At 41.5% G+C, this 26,843-nt stretch overlaps 2 protein-coding genes across 2 annotated transcripts in view; one reads left to right on the top strand and one right to left on the bottom strand.

Moving 5' to 3' along the window:
- dnajc17 (DnaJ (Hsp40) homolog, subfamily C, member 17) overlaps positions 1-26,843 on the bottom strand; it is a 49,180-nt gene continuing 22,337 nt past the window's right edge. Inside the window, exons 9-11 of the mRNA XM_010878962.5 lie at positions 22,876-22,956; positions 22,111-22,248; positions 1-460 (exon numbers count right to left, since the gene is read on the bottom strand). Of these exons, the coding sequence (XP_010877264.1) occupies positions 338-460; positions 22,111-22,248; positions 22,876-22,956 (342 nt within the window). The 3' untranslated portion in view covers positions 1-337. The remainder of the gene's footprint in view (positions 461-22,110; positions 22,249-22,875; positions 22,957-26,843) is intronic.
- On the top strand, positions 9,052-14,031 carry LOC105015658 (cdc42 effector protein 3). The gene is made up of 2 exons (XM_010878961.5): positions 9,052-9,490; positions 11,329-14,031. The coding sequence occupies exon 2, from the start codon at positions 11,415-11,417 to the stop codon at positions 12,024-12,026; it is 612 nt and encodes a 203-aa protein (XP_010877263.2). The 5' UTR covers positions 9,052-9,490; positions 11,329-11,414; the 3' UTR covers positions 12,027-14,031.

Genomic DNA, 26,843 nt, shown 5'->3' with positions numbered 1-26,843 from the left:
TAATAGTTTTATTAAACAGAATTTATTTTATAAAAAAAAAGAAGGAAAAAAAAGAATACAGAACACCAATGAGATACGCTTTATGAAACTAAAGCATCAGCGTTATGGTTGAGTGTTCTTGGGTTACGGCTGAACTGGACCACGATTCATTTAAAGGAACCAAGCGCTGTGCAATGCACTGCTGACAAAACACACTTCAAAGACGATTTCCAAGACATGAGGAGTTTGCACTTGCAGCAGAGGCTGCAGATATCCGCTCATGTGGAAACAACCTTTAGAAGTTGAGCGCTTCCAGAAACAACACCCTGGACTGAATCAGAGGCAGAGTGGGGTGGCGCTAGCCTTCCGCGTCCTCCTCATCCTCTTTCTGCATCTCCTCAATCAGCCTCTGTCTCTCCGCGGCCTGTCTCATCCTCATCAGCACCACACTCTCATAGTCCCGCTCGCTGCTCAGGGCGCCCTGCAGAGGGAGAGACACAGAGTCAGGTCAACGAAGGGACAGACTGGTAAATCAAGGACAGCTACAAAGCATTTTAAACCCAGGCCTGTCACTGCTTTGGTCTGCATTTGTTTGCTTTCACAACAGGACCAGCAAGAGAATCAGTTAATACATCCGTCTGAGTCTCAGTTACAAAGAAGATGACAGCGGGTAAGCATGCACGCATGAGACCGTCCGGAGGAACTGGGACGGTTGCCTGGTCATGGTTTTCCCTGTGTGATTGAAGGGAGCGATGTACATGGATTCTTTTGCTGAGGGGAATTAGAGGCCAGAGGGAGCCAGCCACGGGCTAATGGCTAATCAGCCAAGCAGGAACAGGCGCCTGCTTCCTCCTAGCGTCAGCTCAGTGTGGTCACAGAGACCAAGTCACAGACACACACACACACACACACACACACTAAAACACAGTCGTCCACCCTGCCGTCAACTCAGTCGTCCACGCAGTCGTCCACGCAGTCGTCCACGCAGTCCCTAATCCCAGACATGGAGGGGGAGTGGGACACACTGTCCAAAGGATAAACCATTGCTTTATAGGATTAGGTCGAGGAAGTCTGCTGAGCCAAAGAAGTGTCTCCTTAACAAGACAGTAAGTGGAGAAGAGTGTGTGTGTGCTGCTCTGGATGTGTGAGAGAGTGAGAGTGGGAGAAAGCAAACGGGAGACAGAGGAAGAGATTGAGGGGAGGTTTAGAGAGTGGCTCTGAGGTAAACCATCTGGAAGAGTTCATTGTGACTCCAGCATCTAGCCGTGTGAGCATGAGAAACGGGAAAGAAGAGGGGAGAGCGGTGTGGGGAGTGAGGCTCCTCACCCCCGATGTTGGACCGAGGGATGTGATTATCATTCCAGTAATGTGAGATCAAGCCCTTGTCTACCCCGTAACTATGAAATATCACGCAAGCTAAATTAAGTTGAAAAAACTAAAACTGTTGCATCTTCAATTAAACAAAACATAGGGGTTTATCTGTGGACAGGAAACGTAATCCCTCATACGACCACAACACACCTCCACTCCACACTGACCTCTACTGGCTGCTTTCAAAGCTGCGACTATGAAAAACATGGCCAGTATGGACAGTGGGCTCTCCTCCATTAAAAGTTGTGGGTGGCCCAAGAGTTGAATGTTCATTTGACAAGAGCTTTACTTGAATAACCGTCCAAGCTCCGATCAGCACCAAACACAGTCTGACCGTTCTTAATGTAGTTTATGTGCCAGGTGTCTGCTCACACAATGTACAATCTTACATCCGCAAGTCATTCTGTGCATGCAAAGAGAATTTGGCACTAATCTGACACCACAGACCCATCCCAACCCAGTCAACTAGAGTTCTAGAAATTGTCCTGGCAGGCAACTGGCAGAACAGGTCAATCATTAAGAATGACAGCACCTGAAAAGTGTATTTGCCTGTGCTGTGGCTTCAGCACCACACATCGGTCCCACAGAGACAAATCAGACTATGTTTACCATATCTATCCACCTCCAAATGATAAACCAAATAGCTGTACAATACGGTCCTGAAAGAAATAGAAAGGTTCATTGTATATTTGTAGCTTCCGTGCAAACAAAAATATTAGCTGACCAATGATCAAATTGACTGTAGCCTTAACTGAAAGCAATAAGTCACCATTTATTTCCAATGTATGGTCAATAGAGATTGGAGGCTGATTTCCCATGTTAATGTGAATTAAAGAGTTGTTGTTAAGGAGAGTGACGCGGTTCTCAGTGTAGAGCCGTTTCCTTGCCTGGGGCACTCGCCCTCCGTGTTCAGCACTGTGCATCACACCAACTAAACACGCTCACAACACACCTGCAAGCTTGCTTAGGGCTGACTAACAGCTCTTACATCATAGCCATACGCCGGCCAGCCTGGTGAGTCAGGGGGCTCTTCGGGCGGATGCTGCATGTGGGAAGGCACTGTTTCCCCCAGACAGGTGAGATCATCTGCTCTACATTAGGCCCACTGCACATTGTAATTTACATAAAGGGAACAAACCATGGCATATTATTCATTTATTTAAAAGACTAAGTTAAGAAACATCCAATGACCCTGCGTGAAATATGTGCTGTACACCTTAAAATGTGAATAATGTGAGTCCAATCTTTAATTTTGTCCTACTATAAGTCATACATTGGTTTTTGAGCCGCTTGTTTCAGGTCCTGCCACGATTCGGGTGTAAGTCTGGATATTAACTAGGCCTTTCCAGAACTTTAAATGAGAGCCTTGTTGATACAGACCTTCTGTGTTGGATCATTGTGTCGCTACAATCTCAGATGCCCTTCAGCTTCAGCTCATAGATGGTTGGATGTCCTGGCATTCTCCTCATCTGATACTGACATAGACTCTGGAGCTACTGCAGATATGCTGCTACAGCAGTGCTTTGAATCAGTTCCACGGTTAACTCAGCACCCCTCTATCCTGCCCACTATCCAGTCATGCATAAAATGCCCCAAAATGTACCTTTAAAATAATATCTGATATAGAACATAATTCAAGTTTCCTTTTATGATGGAAAATCTTCCTGGTCCTAATGGAGAAAAGCACATTCATATTGTAAATAATTACTGGTTAGGTTTAGTTGAAATCTTGAAAACAGGCAGTTGCTTTAAATAATTTCATAAGAAGTCAAATGCGGTGTTCACTCAGGTTCCCTTGATCTAATTGAATGTTTTGGTAAAAAATCTCAAAACATTCAGGGGAAAAAAAACATTGAGATGACATGAAAGAAGGATAGATACCTCTTCACGACACTGTGTCGTGGACCTGAGATGGAGCTTGTCTTTCTAACTGCCTGGAACCCATTAGCAACCCATCTCATTATCCTGAAGAGAGATTACAAGAGGAGAATGTTTGTGTACAGAACTGATAAACAGCTCTGCCTATCAGGCATGAATGATTTGGACAAGCCTGAAAGGACCTGAACACATCAAATCCTCTCAAAACATTCTGATTGCCATTACCTTTGTTTTTTGTCCCTCATTCTGAGATCCACTGTAAGCACTGAGACACTCTAAGCATTGAGATGTTTTAAAAAAACGTATCGCTGGGAAAATGTATGGTATTAGTTTCCAGGTGCATACGGTAGATTACAAAACGAGAATATTACAAGAAAGGGACACCCGCACACTCGCAAAAATGAGGTTAAGTCCAAAGCTGAGGCCCAGATGAAAATAACAATTCAATAGAATCATGCCCAAAACAAAACATGCATAGAGCATAAAGTGCATAAAACGAAAAAAACATTCAAATATTTTAGCCACAATCATGCCGTCATCAGTGTAAAAAAATGTAAAAATGCAAACACACACCTGGCATCTATTAAAGGCATTAAAAGTTTAAACGTAAAAGTTATGCGAATTTTGTTCAACTTCCAGAGGCCGTTTACAGTAAACTGTGAGGCTGTACCCACTAAGACACAGTTTTCAACTGTAGCCAACCGGCTATTGTGGCTATTTAAAAAAAATTTTGCTGACAATGGAGGGCTACATTCCAATTATTTTGTTTACATTTGGGCGTATTTAAAATGTTTCTTTAAGACCACAGGCCAAATAGGAGACATCGTATTGTATGAATATTACCACAGGGGGCATACACACACACAAATACAACTTACAAATTAAGAGACCACTGCACCTTTTTCTTTCCTTTCCAAAAAAGTTGAAAAGGAAAGTTTTGTGTGAGGAACAGAAGCGTTCAATTTGCAGTGGTCTCCTAATTTTAAAGCTCCCATCCAGGCACACTACCATTGAAGCCTGATTGATGGAGTGCTGCAGACAGAGATGGTGGTCCTTCTGGCAGGTTTTAATGAATTGCAACGCGGACTGCAAAAACAAGACTTCCCACGTTCGAATCTCGGCACAGTCAAAACAAGTTACGCGATAGGAATTGTTCCGGATAGACACATTTCACATGTTAAAACCTTCAGCGGCTACGTTACAGTAAGCAGAAAATAAAACTGTTCACCGTTATATTGTGACTACTTCTTTTGGATATTTGAAGTACGCATCCGTGAATGCTTTTTGGGTCAGGATGCACAAAAACGTCGCTGGCTACAACCTTTAGTAGCTACGTTATAGTAACCCTAAACTAAAACTGTTTAAGGTTATTTTGCGACTATTTCAGGTGCAAAATAACATCTGTGCGCGAAGGCTGAACTAGGCTTGCCTGGTTCCTACTCTGGTTTTCCATGAATTTTTTATATTCATTAACACAGGGTTCCACTGTAAAAGAGACCTAGGTCTCAGACTGAATTCTCTGTATTAAGAAAATATATATATATATATATATATATATAGATAGATATATATATATATATATATTTAAATGCCTGTGGTGGCAAACATTGTTAGTTGATTTGATTAGTAGAACTTTTGGTCTTGAATAAAGCATGTATCATTACACAGTTTGGTGTTAACTAAAAGCTAGCTATTCTTTTTGGAAGCAAGCATGAAGATAATTAGATTTCTGCCAGTGAATATTCAGCCCACTGTACACTCATACAGAACTGGGAAAAGGCACTTGGCAGTGCAGCCACAGAATAGGACCTTAATTTATTAACAGCACATGTTGGGAGCTAGTGTTCTTAACAGAACCATCGTTAAGCTTTACTGATGGGACTATAAAGAGAAACCCAAGTCATTCTTGTCCACTGACTTGGGTAAGCGAAGGTTATGGCCCTATTGATGAATGTAATGACAATCTTGGTGTTAAACAGCAACACTACAGTTGGTTTTCAAGTTTTTCCTTCCAGAAATATAAACCACTTAACTGGAGATACATTATCTCTGTGAAACCTTGTGAGCGGTTCATCCAAGTGAATATTGGTCTACATGACCTCAAAGTCTTAGAGCATAGGAGCGAAGTGCATAATGATAGCCTGCCAAGTTTCTGTCTCTTTCTGGACTCATGCTGTGATGCAGGATCAAATGTTCTACTTCCAGTGCCATCCGATGAAAGTGTGTGTGTGTGTGTGTATGTGAGTCAATGAGCTATAGAGCCAGCAATTTATGAGAGCCAAACAGTTATTTAGAGAGTCATTAGGAGTGTGTGATTCATATGAGTGTGAGCCCAGTTGCTCTACTGCTAACTCAAACAAACACACACTGGTGAGGGCAATGGCATATGCCAAAGCCAAATGAAATGAAAACAAAGAGTAAATTCAGGTGTTCCAAATTGGAGACTCTCAATAAATATTACATTTTTTGTGGACAGACAACAGCACAAAGGGATTTAGGCTTAGAGGCCAACAATTTGTAATTGTCTTCTCAATGGCACACAGGTGGAGGCCAATGATAAGGTAATTGTGTTCTTATTAGAGCAATTTCTTTCATCTGTGTAAACTAGCAGCTTCCACAGCAAAGGAGTTGAATATTTACACGAACAACAATTTATTTTTTAACAATATTTCCCAATATAAATCAAATTACAAGAAATGTATCTAATGTCATATTGGATCTCTACTACTGGGCTGGATAATAGGGAGCAAATATGGACAATATTCCAACAAAGTCACAAACCATGATTGATGACTAATGTTAATGTAGCAACAGGTGACGACTGACTCAGTAAGCTGTGTGCAGGTAGTTTTAGGCTACATGAAGACATATTAGTGTCTGGCTGATACTTCTGCTCAGTGAGGTTTACTAATGTAAAGTGTGAAGGAAGAGCCAGTCAGCACTGGCTTTGGGGGGGTGGTGGAGTTTAGCTTGCTGGAGACAGGGTGCCTTTGGAAACTGTTAAAGATAAATAAATAAACCAAATGAAAGAAAAATGGAAGTTGGGACATGAACTCCATGTGCTCTGTTATTTCTCTGTATGATGGATGTGTTGGAGGTTCCTTCCTATAATGTTGAGACGGGGAGGGCTGTTCTGCCATGTAATATCCAACAATACGTCTTTGTAATACCAGAATTATGTCTTTCACATCAGCAGGGCCTTCCGGGAACAACTGTCTGATTGCAAAACATTTTATTTTAAAACACTTGGGCCATAGAACCAGAAAGAATGTTTAAGCCCATCATATGCCAAAAAAGAGGGGACAAAAAAAGTGAACAGAAGGTCAAAGTGCTAATATACAAACAAATGAAACAATCTGTACATTTCTACGGTCTATGCGAGCGTGCAGACGAATGCACAACCTGATGTTTGTGTGGGCCTGAGGAGAAATCTGTAATGCCTCTAGTATCTGTAACGGTTCCTTATCTGCCCAATGTACTGAGCAAACAGCAACTGGAATGCAGCCTTCACACACTGTTTACTTCAGAGTCCGGACATACAAAGAAATCTAAATATCAAACCCTTAATTTAATAATTACAAATAATTCAGCACCAGGAGACACTCAGAGGTAAACATTCTCAGACTTCTCTGACCTCCCACAGCCAGAGAGAACAGCACAGACGTCTGGTTTGCCAGTCTGCAACTACTTCAAAGATGCTTCTACAAATCTCTCAGCAGAGAAGAAATCAGTGTGTTCCGATCAGAACAATACACAAGGACGTGAAACCGAACGAACGGTTTTATTAAAAGACCAGACTTCATTTGCAGGTCTCGTTGCTTTCGATATTGCCCAGGTGAAAGAGCTTGGATGGGATTGTGTCTACGTCTGGACTTTGGTCTACTATAAAATCAAGACCCAAGCACTTTGGCATGCAATGTTCCCTATCAAACATTGCCAGATGCAACTAAACTGATGGTCCGAGGTCCATTCAGACGTCTTTGCCTCACAGAGTATGACTGCCGTACTGACTCATCATTGTCTGGAGAGACGGTGACGATAAAGAGTGAAGTTGTTTTCTTCCCAGAAAGTATCAACCCTACCATTCCCAAATACACCGTAAAAAAGAATACCTTTTTCACTGATCTGCCTACTCTTCCCTCACATAAAGGTGTTTTGCCTTTTTTGGACAGGCAGTGCTACAAGCAGAAAAAAATAACAATTCACACGTTTTATTGGCATTGTGGAGTCAACCAAACAATAAAAATGTCATAAAAGAAATCCTTTAAATGCAGAAGGGATTTGCTCAGTCTGAAATGAATGTCCAGTCAGTGAAAATCCTAAAACAACTGTGAGCTTGATGCAGTATTACAGATACTGCATCAAGCTGTCGTGCGAATATCTTAGGTTTTCATAGATATGTTTCAAGTTTCTCTTTTTTTTTTAATAACAAAGGTTTCATAAAATAAATACCTGGCCACAGGCCCTTTGGTATCCACCCATGCTTCACAAAATACATACTAACTCAAACCTTGTTAACTACACAGACATACATAAAATGAGGAACTACACAAAAGAAAATGGTACAACTCAGTAGTCTGTATAAACATACAACATTTAAAAGGGGTTTAAGCCCAGGGACTCTATGAAGGTAAAAAAATTAATATATGTATATATATATATATATTATATTTTAGCCAGAAATATCAGTACAAGATCAGTCAATATTATATGGGCATGATATAAAATAATATAAATTTTTATGTGGGATGTTCACTGGACAGCTACTTTGAATGTTAACAGACCTTGGTCAGTGTCAGGAGCACTGAGACCAAAAGCAGTATTCCATGTGAGTGAAAACATCTTGAAACAAAGCAAAACAAATGTCTGTCATCCATAGGACGCACACTAATAACAAAGCCCCGAATGAATCACTCGGTGAAACTTTTTTCTCTCCTGTATTTGTTGACATTTTCAGTTCCAGGGTTGAATAAATGTTATGTTAAGGCAATTATTACATTTGTCTGAGCAATGGCACCTGTTAAAGAAGACAATTCTTGTGGTGCTGGGGAGTAAATGGGGAAGAAGGCTTTTAAAGAATGAAACCAGCCATTCCCATGTTGATGGACATTTCTGCTCAGAATCCCTGGAGTGTGCTGACAGATGTCAGACAGATGACCACAGACGTTCTCTTGAGGTGAAAGATGTTGTTAGGAGGCATGTTTCGGAGTAGGCTGACGTCGCGTCGCAGACTACGTAACTTGGCCGCTCAGACAAGATGTAGACTATCCCAAAGCAATGATATGTGTCAGAACACTATACACATTGAATATCTGTTAACAATATCAACAACAGAAAACAAAAACTTAGTGTCACTACAACACATTTACATTTAGGCCTACAGAGGCAACAAATAGAGGCTAGACATCCTAAGATGATGAGTATATATTGTAGCACAACCACCGTATTCATACCACGCTCCACTTACAAAGACATGCTCATTGGTGGAGGCGTGAGAACTACAACCTTGGAAGTGGGATGGATCTTGCGCAGTTAGCCAGCCTGCACATACATGCCTGTGTGTGAGTCATGGTCTACGTCCTACAACACGGTCTACTGGCCTCCACTCATTGGCCCGGGGCACGACACTCTAAGCCAACAGAGGACAGGAAATCAGCAGATCAGAGACAATGACATGGAGATCAGTGATCGGTTACACACACACTCAGACACACACTCAGACACACACTCAGACACACACTCAGACACACACTCAGACACACACTCAGACACACACACACAGTTGGCCCTGTGTATGTGAGGAATGTGCAATACTCTTGTCCAGTTTCGTCTTGTTCCATGTAACAAGCAGTGGGGACTATGTGACAGCTCTCATTCTGCCCTCCCCCAGGTAATGGGTGCAGCCCCCGTGGGATTTACGCCCATGATTCATATTCACACGGCAGGGAGAGTGACATCATCTGAGGAAAGAAACACCCTCGGCTGTTATGTAGGGCGAGAGGGTGGAGAAAGGAAGAAAGACAAAAATGCCACCTGCTAGTCTTCCTTTTATACATTGACCTCACCTGGGTTGATTAGTCAGAGAAGAATTCTCAACCAGCTCACCTGAACGGGGCTCTAACGCTGGTGGGTGCTGAAAGGAATACACTTGGACTATTACTGAACTACTCAACTCTGAGAAGATAAGGAAATCAAAAGATCCAATAGCCAAGGTTTACAGGGCGTTAGACATATCTTCTACTAAGAAGGGACTCAGACTTGGGTAAGACGGTGGCTGTTCGCTGGGATTTTGAAAGTGTTTTGTGTACGTGACTCCAACTGTCTCTCTCTTAACTGTGGTTCTAGCTCTGCTGTTGTCGAACAAGCCCCATCGCGTCAGGAGAATGTTTCAGAGACTGCAGGTCTCGGCCCCAGTCAGGCTTCCTGATAGAGAACAAAGTGTAGGGTTGGGATACAAACGTCCGATGATACATTAGTACAGGCGAGAACTAACAGATCTGCCACTTCACTTTCTATGTTGTTACAATCTGCTTATCAAATGACTGTGTGGATTTTAAACAACACCTGCTCTTGAGAATAGACATTAGGCATTTCCATTTGGACAGGTAGCCAAAGCGTCTTGGCAAAGTAGCTTTCACTAGGCTTCATTCATTTGTACTTGGATGAGAAGTCATCCTCACCGCTGCAATACCAACACTCCTCCCTCATCCAACTGACTCGTTTGAGAAGGAATGCTGTTGTGTCCACACACTCCCCATCTCCTGCTGCTACTAAAGTGCCGATAAAACTTTTATGGGCCAACAAAACATGTTTGCCGTAGTGCCTTACAAATTTACAGAGTGAGTGTTTCAAGTCACGAACGCAGATGTAATATGGGCAAAGCTATTAGAAGACTGTAAAATCACAAAGACCACTGAGATTGTTCATTTAACATGCCAGAGATGATGAACTGCATTCTATTTTACTCAATAAAATGATTATAACTCACAAAACACTATATTACCCACTCAGCTAGACTAGAATAAGGTGTATTTTATTTTGTGCTTTTGGCCTAGACCATATATATAATTGGCTTCTACAATCTTTTTAGGGCCACCCTTCTCCTTTGGACAGTTATATTATGTAATATCTTGAAGCATTCTATGTAAACAGATAAGCTGTTCAAGGTTAAACATTTACAGCTAAACAGATTGATCCTGTATAGATTAACTTCCAAAATTTGAATTGTACAAAAGTGTTGGGTCTGAGATCTGAAATAATGAGAAAAGTTTAATGTCCTTGGCAGTATGTGTAATATTCCATAAACCTTCAACATATTACAATCATAACTAATCCTGTCAGGTACTTCTGCCACACCACTCAGATGTGAACATTTTCTCTCTTCTGGATTCTATATTCTACACAAGGCCAATCCACATAATTCATAAAATAATTCCTGAAGAGATAACGAAATGTTTCAAATAGACACAGAAATTTGCTGTAGAATGCATATACAGCTCTGAAGAGAACTGCACCTTTTTCTTTCCTTTCCTAAAAAGTTGAAAGGGAAGGCTTTGAGTGAGGAACAGAAGCGTTCAATTTGCAGTGGTCTCAATCTTTACCCTTCTGTTTCTCACTCAAAACCTTCCTTTCCGACTTTTTTGGAAAGGAAAGAAAAAGGTGCAGTAATCTCTTAGTTTTTCCGGAGCTGTATGTTGCACAACTACTGGAAGTCAGAATCAGACAAGCCACTCCTTTGGTTCATTCAACAGATGAAACCTGCATTCGTGAGAATAAACTGGACTTGAAAAGTAAACATTTCAAATCAAACACTTCAAAGTACATTTCCCAAGAGCCAAATGCAAAACCCAGCAGAGCAGGTGCATTCTATGAATAATAGCTGCTGCCATTACACTCCAAACTAGATAGAATCCCTACATCTGGTGTTGCAGAGGAGGAAGAAACCAAGGCTTGCAGCGTGATGAAAGTCAATTTCGACAATCATGTCAGAGATTTCAGATGTGCTGTTGATGGGAAACCACTTGATCTGACAAGAACCTAACCTCAAAGGGCAATAATTCTAAAATGTATTCTCTTGTTCCTTCTCCATTCCCAAAACAGAGCGTTTTCCTAAGATGGTTAACAGCCTCCAGGCTTCGTTTCAGTGCCTTTCAGAACCTCAGAAGTAAACCAAAAGACCTGTTAAGATGCCATTGAAGACATCTGTGTATCGTAGTTTGCACACCCGCTGGTCCTGGAAGAGCCAAAAAAACATGGAGGTGCTCTCTGTCAACATGATCAGCAACCCTCTGGCTGACTTCCGCCATGTTTCCCACATCGGGAACCACGCCCACAGTGACAGCTTCGGAGACCTGTCCTTTCTGAAGGGAGGCCACAGCCTGCTGCTGCAGAGCTCTCAGAGCGAGCAGAACCTATTCCTGGCCTGCGACCCACCACCTAAACCACCACGCCTTAACCTGGACCACACCAAGGCCACAGAGGGGACCAGGACAAACACGACCCAAAGTGGCTCTGAGAGGAGGAAGAAGTGCAACTCCTTGCCCCTGCTGGACAGCGAGGAGGGCGAGGCAGAAGGGGATGGGGAGATGGAAGCAGGTGTAAGTCCCATCCAAAAGGTCATGGTCATAAGTCACAGTTCTGGAAGCACAAGTTCAGGAACGGATGAAGACTCGACTCAGACCTCTTCAGTGGAGCCCCTGCAGAGGGATGAGGAGGACGACAGCTTCTCATTTAACCTGGACCTGGGCCCCTCAATTTTGGATGATGTGCTGCGGGTCATGGACAGGCTTCACTATTAGCACAATAGCCAGACAAACATACCCAAAGACTGTCACTGATTGGAACACTCTGAAAATGTCATAGAGTACTTTATCACCAGCTGACATCAAATAACTCTTCACTGAGAGGGAGCCTCAGTGTCAGAACATCTGAAACACCATGGGGATGTCACTGTAATCTCCTAGCTGTTGGTCGCAAAAGGCTATCAGCAGCAACGGAGTCAAGTGGAGTAAAGGATGATTTGTGACTACTATGAGAACCTTTTCTATTTCATATGAGGTAATCTAAAGAGAAAATACATGTATTCTTTAAACTATGGCTTCTTTATTTCATTGTGAATTTCTTTCAGAGATCAAATCAACATTAGATTATCAGGATAAAAAAGTTTCTCAACTTTGTGCTGGACACTTAACTGTATCCATTTCTAGTTGCTATCTAATCGTAATAAAAACAAAATGTATATTATTTTTTGTGACCTATAAGGGCTAAGAGTAAAAATTATTAATTGTGACAGGTTAAACCCCATACAAATTAGGTAATATTCATCTAATATTCTTTTACCTGTTGCACTGTTAGACAAGATAGTGTAGTTAATCATTTAGCACATTCTTAAGCTTTTTAAAAAGGTAGGCATTTTCAGTTGGCCACGATTTCTCCTTTCTAAGTATAAAACACAGTTCCTTCCTACAGAGCTTTTGAGGTGATTGTTGGACTTAAGACAGCAATATAAAAAAAGAATGAGGGCTTAGCTTTCAAGGTCCTGAAGCCGTGACGTCTTGGCGTCCTTGCCATTCCATTGTGTGGGGAGGGCAATCTCTTCTCTGCACGCATCTCAGAGGCCCCACTCGAAGGTGCACGAAGGTGCCCCCGCCTCACTTTCCCAACAACAAAGTGATAACACTTAGCTCTGCTTCCAATAAAGCTGAGGTTTTTGCGGGCTGCAACCCAAACCAGGCCGCGGGTCTGAGTCCTAAAACCCCAGCAGTGTTTTCTCAGCTGTGAATCGGAGTCTCTCACTCTGGTGAGGGGAGAAGGGAAGACGGCAAAGGGGAATGTGATACTTCCACATACGCTGCCCGGCCCAAGGAGGCTGAGGACCAGAGCCATCCATTACCAGCAAGGCTCTCGATGAGGGGTTTAAACGCAACCTGCTGAACAAACAAGACCTGACGCCTCCCCCCCACCCCGCCCCCACCCCAGTCACAGGCTAACTGACCCACCTGCCAGGAGAGCTGCCGGGGAATTGACACAGCCAGCACCTCAGCGGGGGGGCTGTCAGGGTAGAAATGTGGTGGGGCGAAGCTAAATGCGGGCACATTCCCGGACTTGCTGAGGAGTTGGAGGGAGTTTCAATAACCCGGAGTGTCCTGCTGTGGACAGACGGGTAAACAGTGCGAGCACGTTAACAACCCACAGCAGGCCCTGATGTGTGCGGGTACATCTGTACTTCATATCAGTATCATCCATCTCTCAGGAAAAAATAACTATTGTTATGGCTGTCAGTGCTTGTATGTTGTATGAAAACAATAATGTTTTGTGAAATACTTTTAGACCGCTGTTTACTGTAACTTCTTTTACTTTGTGGAAGAAAAACAATTATTGCGAAATTCAAAGATCTGTGGTTTTTGGGATGGAAACGCTTGCATCAATATTTTAGATTACTTTTATTAGTGTGGCTCATACTCAACAGGGTAACAGAGGTTAGAGAATAAACCAATAACTGAAAGGTTGCTAGACTGAATCTCTGTGTTGACATGGGTAAAGATCTGGTTCAGTAACGGAGAAAGGCAGTTAACTGTACTTGCACCAAGGTCAATGCTTAAAATGAGAATGTGGTCTCAGTCATACTTAACTGCTAAAACAAGGGTACAAGAAAATATATATTGTGATCTTTTTATATCGTTTTGGAATTGTGACATTACCGATTTTAAGAAAATCAGCAGTTCCAAAATCTGACTTTCTACAAAAGACTTCATAGTAATTAGCTTAGTAACCACGCAGTGGCAGTGTGGTTATGCCTTCCTCCATCCCCTTAACCAATTTACTAACAATCTCTTTGGGTTGCTAGCTGTTCGCGTTACATACCAATTCACCAGAACCAAACATTCTGCTTTTGTTTTTGCCTTATGTAACCTTTTGTCCTATGAAAGCACTACATATTCCATGATTCTGTAGTAATAAGGAATTCCCACTGGTCATGTCCACAAAAGAAATCTTACACCATTTTACAGATGTTACATCAGAAAGTTTTGATCATTCATCATTCATTCAGCTTTGATAACTTTTATAAAACTTTTAACACACATTGGTGAATCGACGTATGTTATGTTTTCTAGTCCTGAGCCACCACAGAGCACATATCAGAGCATCCTGTCACATGAAACACGACAGCACAGGTGGTGTACTTTGTGTCAGATACATGTAGGTACATGCAAACTCAACCATCCTGTAATTCATATGGGTTTCACTTTGAAATCTAGTGCCCACATGAGATTACTGTGGCACTTCAGGGATGCGCTCCATGGCAATGATGCATTGTGTGGGACACACCTGCTGTAGACCACAGAAGGATTACAGAACAGCTTAAAGGTGTGGCTTGACAAGGCTACCTTTGATCTCCACTTATCCTGGAACAACAGGTAAAACAATCCAATCATGAAGGAATGGAACTGGCACTGGTTTATCTGAACCTTGTTGGGTGTGACATTTTGGGTTTTATTGGTTTTAGATTTCATTAATGTTGTTGGCTCAAGAGAGATGAGGAACACCATACATTGTGGTTTCCTATGCTTATTTTGTCAATGCCCCAAAAAGGATCGCTCTTCCTTTCTCAACATTCACCAGACCCTATGAAAGCCCATCCAATATGCTTTTTCAGCGACCATAACCTCGTTGTGAAACTTTGCGTCCATATTGTCATAACCGTCCACCCAGTCCAGACTGTATCAAAAAAACTTTAGTAATTTTGTGGAGCTACAGTGGATACAGGTTTCTGTGATGTGAAAGATGAGACAAAGAAAAATCATGTCAGAACATTTTCCACCTTTAATGTGACCTATAACGTGAACAATTCAATTGAAAAACAAACTAAAATTATTCAGGGGGAGAAATAGAAAACTCACAATAACCTGGTTGCATAAGTGTGCACACCCTTAAACTAATACTTTGTTGAAGCACTTTTGATTTTATTACAGCACTCAGTCTTTTTGGGTAGGAGTCAGTTAGCATGGCACATCTTGATGTGGCAATATTTGCCCACTCTTCTTTGCAAAAGCGCTCCAAATCTGTCAGATTGAGAGGACATCTTCTGGGCACAGCCCTCTTCAGATCACCACACTTCTAATGTGACCTATAATGTGAACAATTCAATTGAAAAACAAACTGAAATCTTTGAGGGGGAAAAATGAATCAAAAATAAAGTTCAGCTGTTGTAGTAGGATTTTCCTAACATTTTCTTAGCCATGGTCCGTATGAGTTTGAATGTGATTGGTTAATTCTGAACACAGCCAAATCCCCAGGTATAAGGGACACTTATGCAACCAGGTTATTGTGAGTTTTTTTACTTTTCCTCAGCAAAAATTTCAGTTTGTTTTTCAATTGAATTGTGCACGTTATGAGTCAAATTCAAGGTGGAAAAAGTTCTGACATGATTTATCTTTGTCTCATTCTTTTACATCACAAGAACCTGGCATTTAAACAGGGGTGTGTAGACTTTTTATATCCACTGTACGGTTGTTATATAATAATTATGTTTGGCTTCCAATGCTTATAAACAATTATTTGTTGACATTTTATGAACAGTGTAATTTGCCAAAGAAGTGTACTGTGCATTTAAGCAGTTTCATGGACCTTGATGGAAATAATAATTACAAAATGTAAAAAGGAGGGAAAGCTGAAGATGCTTTAATGGGTCTCTAATATGTCTAGGATAATGCCATTGTCTGTTAGACAAATAAAGTTGTTTTGAAAACCAATAGAGCTGGAAAGTGCATAAGAAAGTATATACTAAATATTTTCTTCAACGTGTATGGTGTGATTATGGCTTGACTACTTAGAAGAAATGTCAAATGTCTACTAACAAGCTACAAAGTAGTCTATGCCCACATGTCAGAACAATATAATAATTATTTGGAGAAATCCAGTGGCAATTAGTTTTACAAACTCCCTTGCAGGGAAAAGTACAAGAAAGGTAATATTTGTGAGATTGCACACAAAGGTCCAAAAGAGATTTTGCTTTAGCATTTGCAATTCAGCCAACCCATCAGTATTTGAGGTTAGACAGAGCGGCCAGAATGATCATCCAGGGAACATTTAAGAAGAACTTCCTTTCTCAGAAACAGACAAACAGATTTTTCCCATTGCCCGGCTCTGAAATGTGATCTAGTAACCTTCAGTAACAGATAAGCTCTGGTAACCGCTGGGCAACTAGTGCTACAGAAACACAACCAGCCAAAAAACGCTACTGGCTAGCTGTGCATTTGAATTCAAGCATGCCGCTCTGGAAATATTCGGCAAATTTGGAGTACGATGTATCTAGTTCTCCAGGCACCACTACACCACTTGACAATGCTCCCTTACTCCATCACACCATCACACTCAGATAAAATAAAAAGCTCACACACACACACACACACACACACACACACACAAACACACACGGCAAGCTCTTGGACGGTAAAACGCTCCATCGTCTGCCCCGGGGCTCCACCGCACGAAGAGTCACGTAAAGTTATTCTCAACAAATGCCCAAACTCACACGGCTGATGTAAGAAAAGAAAATAGACTGTAATTGTAAGACAAATTATCTTGGCATTATGCAAACTGGCCAAACATTTTAGACAGTGATGTACCCAATCACATCTGGGACCACTTTTCTTCCAAATTCCCTATTATACTGATCATACCTATCAATACCACAAAGGCCTGCTATCTTAAAATAGAGAAGGGCTGTTATTGAACTTTTTATTCTATAAAAATGTATGAGATATTGTTTAGAAAACTGAAGCATTCCTATTGTAACTGAATCTGGTAGTGCAACCTCATGCTACTGAAAATATTTAACATACTTCACTGGGGTTTGCATTGAGAGGGTCTGTTTCTGAAACTGATATAGTTTATAGAACTCTGCATAGTGTCAGGACATATTACAGATCTATTGACCCCCCCCCCCAGCCCCCATTTAATGACACATTTAGGGACCAGCCAGCTCACAAAAGTGCTGATTTGCATGATTTCCATTCCATAATACATTTCATACATCATAACACTTGGAAGAAGGCAAAATTAGATCCCCAGAGTGGAACATCCAGTAATTAGAACAAGGTATATAATTAAGTGAATATGCAATGTGCTATTTGATTAGACCTTAGTGGAAAGGATAAACGCTCAGTCGGCAATAATGGAACTCCTTCAGCTCATTTTAACGGTCCCATGAAGAAGAATTGTGGGGTTTCCCATGTCCCCAGACCTTGTAGAGAGTTCTTACCTCCATCTCTATTGCCTGTCCAAGCTAAACCTCAGTTAATGAATTCATTGTGATAAAAGCAGATGCCAAGCAGATGTAATTTAACCAATCTGGTAGGTTATTCCTTTCATCGCTAAACTGCCTCTTCCAGGAAATAAAATGTCTAGAAGTTGTCATCTCCCTCCGGAAAGAGCCCAGTGCTGCAGTAAGCTGCCAACTCCAGTAGCACCACGCTCAGCATCCCAGGGCCCAGACAGACTGCAGAGCAATAAGTGAGTGTGCAGCTTATAGAGGAGAATTAAGCTAGCCTTTCTGATATGATGGGAAGAACATCAAGCACTGGGACGCACAAACTCTACATCTGAATGAATAAAAAATATCAACCTTAATTTCAGCAATATTAATAATTTCATTCTAAGGTATTGTCCATTCATGCTAGATATTTGTTTTCCCAAAGGCCAGACTGTCCGGTAAACAGCCAGTAATAACAAATATTTCCAGACAGCTATTTTGCTGCTAGAGTGAACCATTTTAGCAATCTATTTAGAAATAGCACGTGACTGTAGGTCACAAAGGGGTGAAGACCGTACATTTGGTTACCAGAAACATTTCCTCTAGCTCCTCTTCCATTACTGGAGACGATATTGCGACCATTGTACAACTGGGGTAAACTCTGCTGGCAATACTCGGCCCTCATTTCAGGGTGGTTGCTGGTGGTTGGTTGTTGCTTTGGTTGTTGCTTGGCAATGTGGGTGGATTGACTTCCTGCCTGTTGGGCCCTGTCCGGGGCCTCCCCCAGATAGGGCCACAGTGTCTCAGCCTCAAGGTTTTACGCTGCTATATTAATGTGCCGGGGGGAATGGGGTCAGTTCTCCTTCTCCACTGTAAATCCTTGTAAATCTAATTAGGAATGCACTCTCTAAATGTTCTTGTCTCCTACTCCGTTCAAACTAAGGAGGACATGAGGTCTTAAACCTAAACCTCCCAAGTACCAGGCTCTAAAGACTCGTTGCTGCCACTGTCCAAAGTCCCCCTGGCTGTGTTGCAGATCAAGACAATACCTGACTATTCCAGCTGCCAGTCTGATAACCACCCCTCCCCCAGGTCCCCCTCCACCCGGTTGTCCCTGTCCTTGTCCATCTGGTCATGCTTCTGACCAGGATTAGGTTTTATAGACTCTGGACACAACCCAAATGCATTTACTAATTATTATACATTTTTACTCGTAAAATGTTCACCCGGCACAGCCAGAAGAGCACTGGGCACCCCTCCGAACATGGTTCCTCTCTAGGTTTCTTCCTAAATTTCGGACCGTTTTAGGGAGTTTTTCCTAGCTACTGTGCTTGAATATTGTTATTGCTTGCTCCTTGAGGTTTCAGGCTGGGTGTTTAGTAAAAGCACTTTGGGACAACTGCTGATGTAAAAAGGGCTTTATAAATACATTTGCTTGATTGACATAACAGCAAAATCCATGAGCTAAAATGAATGGGGAATTGCAGATACCAGAGGTTGCTCAACTAACCTAAGTTCTATGAACCATGAACTGATGTTCTATATTCCATATTCTACATCAGATGATTTGAACACAAGGGTTTTCCTTATGGGATAAATGTTTTTTGGAAAATTCTAAGCTTCGTAAGAATGACCCAACTGACTGTGTACATTAGACTGCCATTCACTAAAACTTTACATCAAACATCAACAAGAACTGAGAGAACAAAACTGACTGTAAGAAAAAATAGCAATACCACATAATGATTGACTATAAATCATATATCTACTAATTTCATTATAAAAAATTATTATGGCACCCTGCAGTGATAAAAACATACACTCAGGAAGCGAAAGCAAATCTTATCCAAATACAAGAGATTTGAATTAGTCTGGAGCATGAGGAGATATTCCCTTTACCATGACCTGGCTAGGAGGGCCTCTGTTCCCTAACCTGCCTGGTTATTTATGTTTAGAGGGACATTTAGTGTTATCTTTGAATGGTGTCCCCTCCTAGTGAAAGGCCTGACTAAACAGACCCATGTCTCTCAGAGAGTATCAGTGACAGGCTCAGAGAATCACTCTAGAGAGATTTAGTACAGGGCTCCACCACGTCCCCCCATAGGCTTCAACTTTGTTCCACTCCGCTACAGACCAGTGTGTACAGGGGCCCCAGGGGCGTCAGGGAACTCGGGGGCCCCAGGTGCAGCCGCAGCAGCCGGTTGGGAACATTGGAAGCAAAGTGTCTTATTAAAAAGAGGTGTAGTGTGTCAAGCCGTGCGTGTCCCTGAGCTCCCTGCAGTGCTGGGGCTAGATTGATGAGGTTAAAGACACAGGTCTTAGCACCACTGCTCCTCTGGAAACGCAGCTGGACAAATTGAGAGAGAGAGAGAGAGAGAGAGAGAGATAGGAGAGAGAAAGAGAGGATAGATAGATAGATAGAGACAGAGAGATGATAGATAGATATATAGATAGATAGAGAGAGGATAGATAGATCGATAGATCGATAGATCGATAGATCGATAGAGGATAGAGAGAGAGAGAGAATAGATAGATAGAGCAAGAGAGAGGACAGAGAGAGGATAGATAGATAGATAGATAGATAGATAGATAGATAGATAGATAGAGCAAGAGAGGATAGATAGATAGAGCAAGAGAGGATAGATAGATAGAGCAAGAGAGGATAGATAGATAGAGCAAGAGAGGATAGATAGATAGATAGATAGATAGATAGATAGATAGATAGATAGATAGATAGATAGAGAGGATATATAGATAGAGAGGATATATAGATAGAGAGAGAGGATAGATAGATAGAGAGAGAGGATAGATAGATAGAGCGAGAGAGGATAGATGGATAGAGCGAGAGAGAAGACAGAGAGAAAGAGAGGATAGATAGATAGAGAGGATAGATAGATAGAGAGGATAGATAGATAGAGAGGATAGATAGATAGAGAGGATAGATAGATAGAGTGAGATAGATAGATAGATAGATAGATAGATAGATAGATAGATAGATAGATAGATAGATAGATAGATAGATAGATAGATAGATAGAGAGGATAGATAGATAGATAGATAGATAGATAGATAGATAGATAGATAGATAGATAGATAGATAGATAGATAGGATAGATAGATAGAGAGGATAGAGAGGATAGATAGATAGATAGATAGATAGATAGATAGATAGATAGATAGATAGATAGATAGAGAGGATAGAGAGATAGAGAGATAGATAGATAGATAGATAGATAGATAGATAGATAGATAGATAGATAGATAGATAGATAGATAGATAGAGAGGATAGATAGATAGATAGATAGATAGATAGATAGATAGATAGATAGATAGATAGATAGATAGATAGATAGAGAGGATAGAGAGGATAGAGAGATAGATAGATAGATAGATAGATAGATAGATAGATAGATAGATAGAGAGGATAGATAGATAGATAGATAGATAGATAGATAGATAGATAGATAGAGAGAGAGAGATAGAGATTCCTGAAACCCAGAGAGACAGACACAAGACCTTCACTAAACCCAGGACAATATTACTAACATTCACTCAATCCCTGTAGTGTCATGGGCCACTGGAGGATGACGCAAAAATGACACTACCACTATGGTGTTTTCATTCACTGCACTGAAAAGATGTGTAAGAGATTAAGCAATCTGCATCAGATATCTGTAAGGTAAAACCGGATACCTTAATGACATTAAAAACATTACTTTGGCTAGTCCCGGTGCTCAGCCATGGCTATGAAACCCATTTGGCATGCTAACACTAACCAGGTGGCTAAGTCACTTTGCTGGAGTGGGTTGATCGGTTACACTCATCAGCAGCTTTGTGGAGACAGAGTCTACTCTTGTAAAACCAAGGAGACCCGAACCCAATACAAAGCACAGTTCTAAAGTAATGTTTGGGAAAACAAAGTTGGCATTATGTTCATTAGGCCAGAAACTAAGCAATGGAAATTATGGCCTCAGTGATGTCTACCTCATGACGAGAGATGCTGAGACTCCCTGTACCTCAAACTAACTCAGGAAATGCCTGTAAGCACGTGATAAAACTGACCAGGACAGTCAGGTGTCAGGTGGGTGGATGGACTGCGTAGCTGGCCGCCACTCTGGACGTAGATATAAAGGGGTAACAGTCTTCTCGTGCCAGCCTCCTATTTGAGCATGCTGGTCGTGTCGGGTTCCCGTGTCGGGTTGCCGCGTCGTTCTGATGCAGCGAGACATTCCATTGGTCTCCCGGGTGGGTCAACTTCTAATGAGAGGCGGGCCAAGCAAGTGGCTGGGGATCGGGCCAGTGCCGGCCAACACGCCACCTCTCCAAACCAAACAAACCTAAGCCCATTTAACCAAACACAATGTCCGGGGCCAGACAAGGAGAACGCAAGTGTACGGGCAATATTTATGCGCTGGTCCAAAACTGAAACCACAGAGGTTTACATACCTCTCTTTTGCGGGATGGAGTTAAGACATTTTATTTGGATTGGAAACCAACTACATGTGGATATTTGGTAACATAAGGCTTACATTATCGTTGATGGAAGAGATGGAGAATTAGGACTAAGCACATTCAGTTAGGAGAGCGGTTGCCCTGCTCACGTTGGCGGCTGCCACAGGTAAAATACCTGTATTGGTGGGAAGTACTGTCCAGTTGATGGCTGAACTGGCGACGCTACTGGAGTGATGACTTCAGGTTGGCCCTCAAGCCACGAGATCTTCAGTGGGTTTGCTGTAAGGCCACTCTCGTTCTTATAGGCCAGTTCCTGAATAGAAACAAAGAAGTCAGGTAGACCCAGTGTGACATAACCCGCTAACAGGCATTTCTGCGCCCAGAACTATGAATAGCTCAACATCGACCTGTACACCTCTCAGTGCTGTGGAGTCAGTTAATATGCAGAGCTAATATGCAGAGTTTTGTGTGTTGGAAACAGATTTGGGTTGAACTTTAGATACCCCAACCCCCCAGGCAGCACATGGTCCCTGAGGTCTACAGACAGAGACAGAGGACCCACAGTCTGACTCCCCAAGGGACAGCAGACATGTCCTTGTGAGGAGAACCACACGATGCACCAGTGCCCACAACAGAACAGCATGCCATTATAAAGCGGCAGAGGACTCAGACGGTCTGAACAATGAGGTGGCTCAGCTCTTCTGTCCTTCTGGTTCACATCAGAGCGCAGAGATGCACGACGATGTGGGGAATATAATCATATGTGTTGAAAATGTGGGCCTTGGAGTGGGAAAGTGCATAGTGCCGAGTGCAAACCAGATGGTAAATAAGCCTAATCAGTAAAAGATGGTGGAAATTGATGAATTTCACTGACTTTTCAATACGAAATGAGATTCAATTAGACGTGTGTATCATTTATAAAGCCAAACAAAATACTTACAGCCGCTTTGACAGTTTCAAATTCTACCACAGCACTTCCTCTCTTCTTGCTTGATATTAGAACATTTAAAACATTGCCATACTGAAAAATAACCAGAAACAGAGACAGTTAGTACATCATCCCTAGTGGACAGAGTCTGTAAACAATGGTATTGTAGATCTGTCATGAAACCGTATACGTGAGATAATAAACACGATTAGTTTTGGTACTGTGAACAATTCATCACTTAGCAGTGATTAGCATCTTTCCATTTGGCCTAAAGTCGTTCTGCTAATATTCAAAGAAAGATGGTGGAACTTCATTTAGGGTCCAATCTCAAGTCTTAAAACCTATGGACCAAGAACTAATTAATGCTTGTTACCACTTAAACATCACTTTAGATCTGGGTTAACCATTTAGTAAAGTGTCTTATAAAAGAAGAACCCAGGGCAAGAAAAATGGAAATGGCTTTGTCTTCTAGCATCAACTCCCAGCAGGCTCCGGAGCGTCAAAGAACAAGACATCAGGGTTTTTCCTGAATATACAAATCAAAGGTGACCACCTTCCCAAAATCTTGCACTGCTTCTGTGTGTCGCCATGGTAAAACTGCATTTTGCGCACATACAGTTTGGAAAGAATTAAGAGACCAATGCACCTTTTTCTTATCCAAAAAATTTGAAAAGGAATGTTTTGAGTGAGGAAGAGAAGCATTGAATTTGCAGTGGTCTCTTAATTTTAACCCTTCTGTTCCTCACTCAAAACCTTCCTTTTCAACTTTTCTGGAAAGGAAAGAAAAAAGTGCAGTGGTCTCTTATTTTTCCGAAGCAGTATATTGCTTGTATACTTTGATTACCACTAGGCATACTGTGGCAAACATTAGCTGCTCAAGTGTACATGGACAGGGCAGATTTAACACTATAATAGTTTTTTCAAGCGCGTTGTCACATATTATATAAAGTATATCAGGGAGGGGCGTCAGGTGGAGCGTGGGGGTTGGGGTAGCACATTTGCCTAATGTTGAGCCAGGAAAAACCCTGGAAGTGTCCTACAATTCACATCTTATCAGTGTTATGGTTCTCATAACACTGGTCACACTTGGACAAGGCATTCACTGGCAAACAACCATGACTGAGTTTGCATGCGCCTGAAACGCCACAAGGACTCAGCAGAGTGCAACAACACAAGGCAAGCCTGTCTGACATCCAATCCACAAACCCTGAAAATGTAGTGTCAATTGGGCACCACTCTATAAACTGCCAAATGAAAGGCACTGTCTGTATGCTGTTGTACTGCAAGGCGGTAGCTATACTGCTGCACCATTTGTGAGGCCTGTCATTTCATTCTAATGCATCAGTTCATGGACCATCATCTCCAATGACAATGCATTGCAGAGTTCGAGTTACAGTAAATATAACCCCGTTTTCAAAAAAGTTGGGATGCTGTGTAAAATGCAAATAAAAACAGAATGCAATGATGCGGAAATGTTTCACCATTCTTGCTTGATATAGGATTTCAGCTGCTCAACAGTTCAGGGTCTCCTTTGTCGTATTTTTTGTTTCATAATGGGCTAAATGTTTTCATTGGGTGGCAGGATCTGGACTGCAGGCAGGCCAGTTTAGCACCTGCACTCTTTAACTATGCAGCCATGCTGTTGTAGTGTGTGCCAAATGTTGTTTGGCATTGTCTTGTCTTCCCTGAAAAAGACGTTGTATGGATGGCAGTATATGTTGCTCCAAAACCTGTATATTTTGTTCAGCATTAATGGTATCCATGCCATGTGCACAGATGCACCCCCATACCATCACGTATGCTGGCTTTTGAACTGTATGCTGATAACAAGCCAGATGGTCCCTCTCCTTGCGGCATCCATGATTTCCAAAAATAATTTCTAATTTTTATTTGTCAGACCACAGGACAGTATTCCACTTCGCCTCAGTCCATTTAAATGAGCTTGGGCCCCAAGAAGGCAGCGCTGGTTCTGGATCTGGTTTATATATGATATCTTCTTTGCATGGTAGAGTTTTAACTTGCATTTATGGATGCAGTGACATAATGTGTTCACAGCAAGGCCGTAATCACAATATATATTGGGGGTGACACATCCCCCCCAATATTCAGATATGCTCAAAATGCCCCCCCAATATATTGATATATAAATTATTAATAAAATGTGCGCTATGCTACGACAGGTAACCATGCACCTCCGTCCAAAAATTATTATTAGCAAATTTAAACATAATCATAACTAAACTTAACAAATTGCTGTAATTATTACTATCGGTTCTAGTTTTGTGGTTTACTCCAGTTCGGCGTGTTGTTTGTCCAAGTGCTGTTGCCGTACCCCAGCCGTTTATCGATTGCTGTTGGTAGTTATAATTTATGACGAACATTGTACTCTCGTATTACTTTAAATGTATTAAAAAGTGGAAAACTAAAATGTAATATGAGTGTTACGTATATCTTCCTGTCGATTGTGATAGTTTTAATATCAACACGTCATTTTGCGCTGGAACTGTAATTGTGGAAATAAATAATAGTTTGCAAAAAAGCGTCAGTAATTGCATGGAGTGTAAACACAAGTTTTGGGTGAAAACGGGCGATTTGCGAGTGCTAATCAATTAACAAAAACAATGGTGCTCATGTGCGTATTCAATTAACATTAATGATTATTATTTTTTTTTATGTCAGAAAGCCCATATACGAAGTCTGAGTAAAGTGTCAATCATTTATGTTTCGCTGCATGTGTTATTTGTGCAGACAGTAGTCATTTCTTTGATTGCACATTCGTTTAGTATACTGTATAGCTGTATTTGCTTATGATAAATCGAATTATTAGTGTTTGTTTGATTAAAGTGCAAGCAGTTTTATTAGTCAGCTTTCATTCACAGTGAGTGTCATCATGAACAAGAGGAAGGGTGACAGTGACATTCATCCGTTTTTTGGGCAGTGAGAAAACGAGTACCAGTTTGATGATAAGAATGCAGTAGTACAAGAGGTGAGTCAATGTTTATTGATATAATAATCATTGCCATTCAGATCAGAAATGGTTAGTAATCCATTCCTGAACATCATGGCAAGAAACCTGTTTTCTGATATTTCTTTCATGTTCACTCTGGTGCGTTCAAAGTAAAGAACGAGAGGGAGAGAGAGGGTAAGAGGATGCCAACAGGGCAGGTAGAGCAGGTGACATGGAGGTGAGTGAGAAAAGGAGCACATTTTGATGACCGATCTGATGTGTTGTTCCGACAACATAATTAATGTTGTAAATACCACTACCGACAAGGTACCACTAAGGTTAGGTTTAGGCACAGGTGTCTCTGAGGTTAGGGTTAGGTCAAAGGGTGGGGGGGAGGGGAATATTCTGTCTTTGGACTGGGGTAACCAGCTAACTACAGGTCAGTTGATGTTCCTGGAACAACATTCATTATTGTGTTTTAGGAACAATACCAACAAGGTAATATCAGATTGCGTAAATATTGATGGTTAATAAAAATTTCAAGCATTTGAAAAATGTTTTTCTGGGAGGGACCCCCAGACCCCTGGCTGATTTGGTCCCCCCCAATGTTGACTCCATGGCTACGGCCTTGGTTCATTGACAATGGTTTTTAGAAGTGTTCCAGAGCCCATGAAGTGATTTTCAAATGTTCCTAGTTCTGTGAAATGTTCCACCAGGTTCTTTTTTGAATTACACAACTTATACAGCTTTTTGTTGCCACTGTCCCAGCTTTTCTGAAACATGTTGCTAGCATCACATTCAAAGCGGGCTTATATTTTTCAAGAAACCATAACATTTTTCAGTTTCAACATTTGAAATGTTGCCTTTGTACTATTTTCTATTGAATATAGGGTTTAAATGATTTGCACATCCCTGCATTCGGTTTTATTTCCATTTTACACAGCGCACCAACGTTTTTGGAAAAGCGGTAGTAGTAATAACCATGCATAGGGCATGGTGTGATTTGGTCCTTTGAGAGAAGTGGAAGAAAACA

The sequence above is a fragment of the Esox lucius genome, chromosome 15 (genome assembly GCF_011004845.1).
Source record: "Esox lucius isolate fEsoLuc1 chromosome 15, fEsoLuc1.pri, whole genome shotgun sequence".
Classification (NCBI taxonomy): domain Eukaryota; kingdom Metazoa; phylum Chordata; class Actinopteri; order Esociformes; family Esocidae; genus Esox; species Esox lucius.
This window is presented reverse-complemented; position numbering and strand designations above follow the sequence as displayed.

Bases quoted from the DNA above. Each gene is read 5' to 3' on its own strand.
- LOC105015658 (XM_010878961.5), top strand. From the start codon at position 11,415: ATGCCATTGAAGACATCTGTGTATCGTAGTTTGCACACCCGCTGGTCC.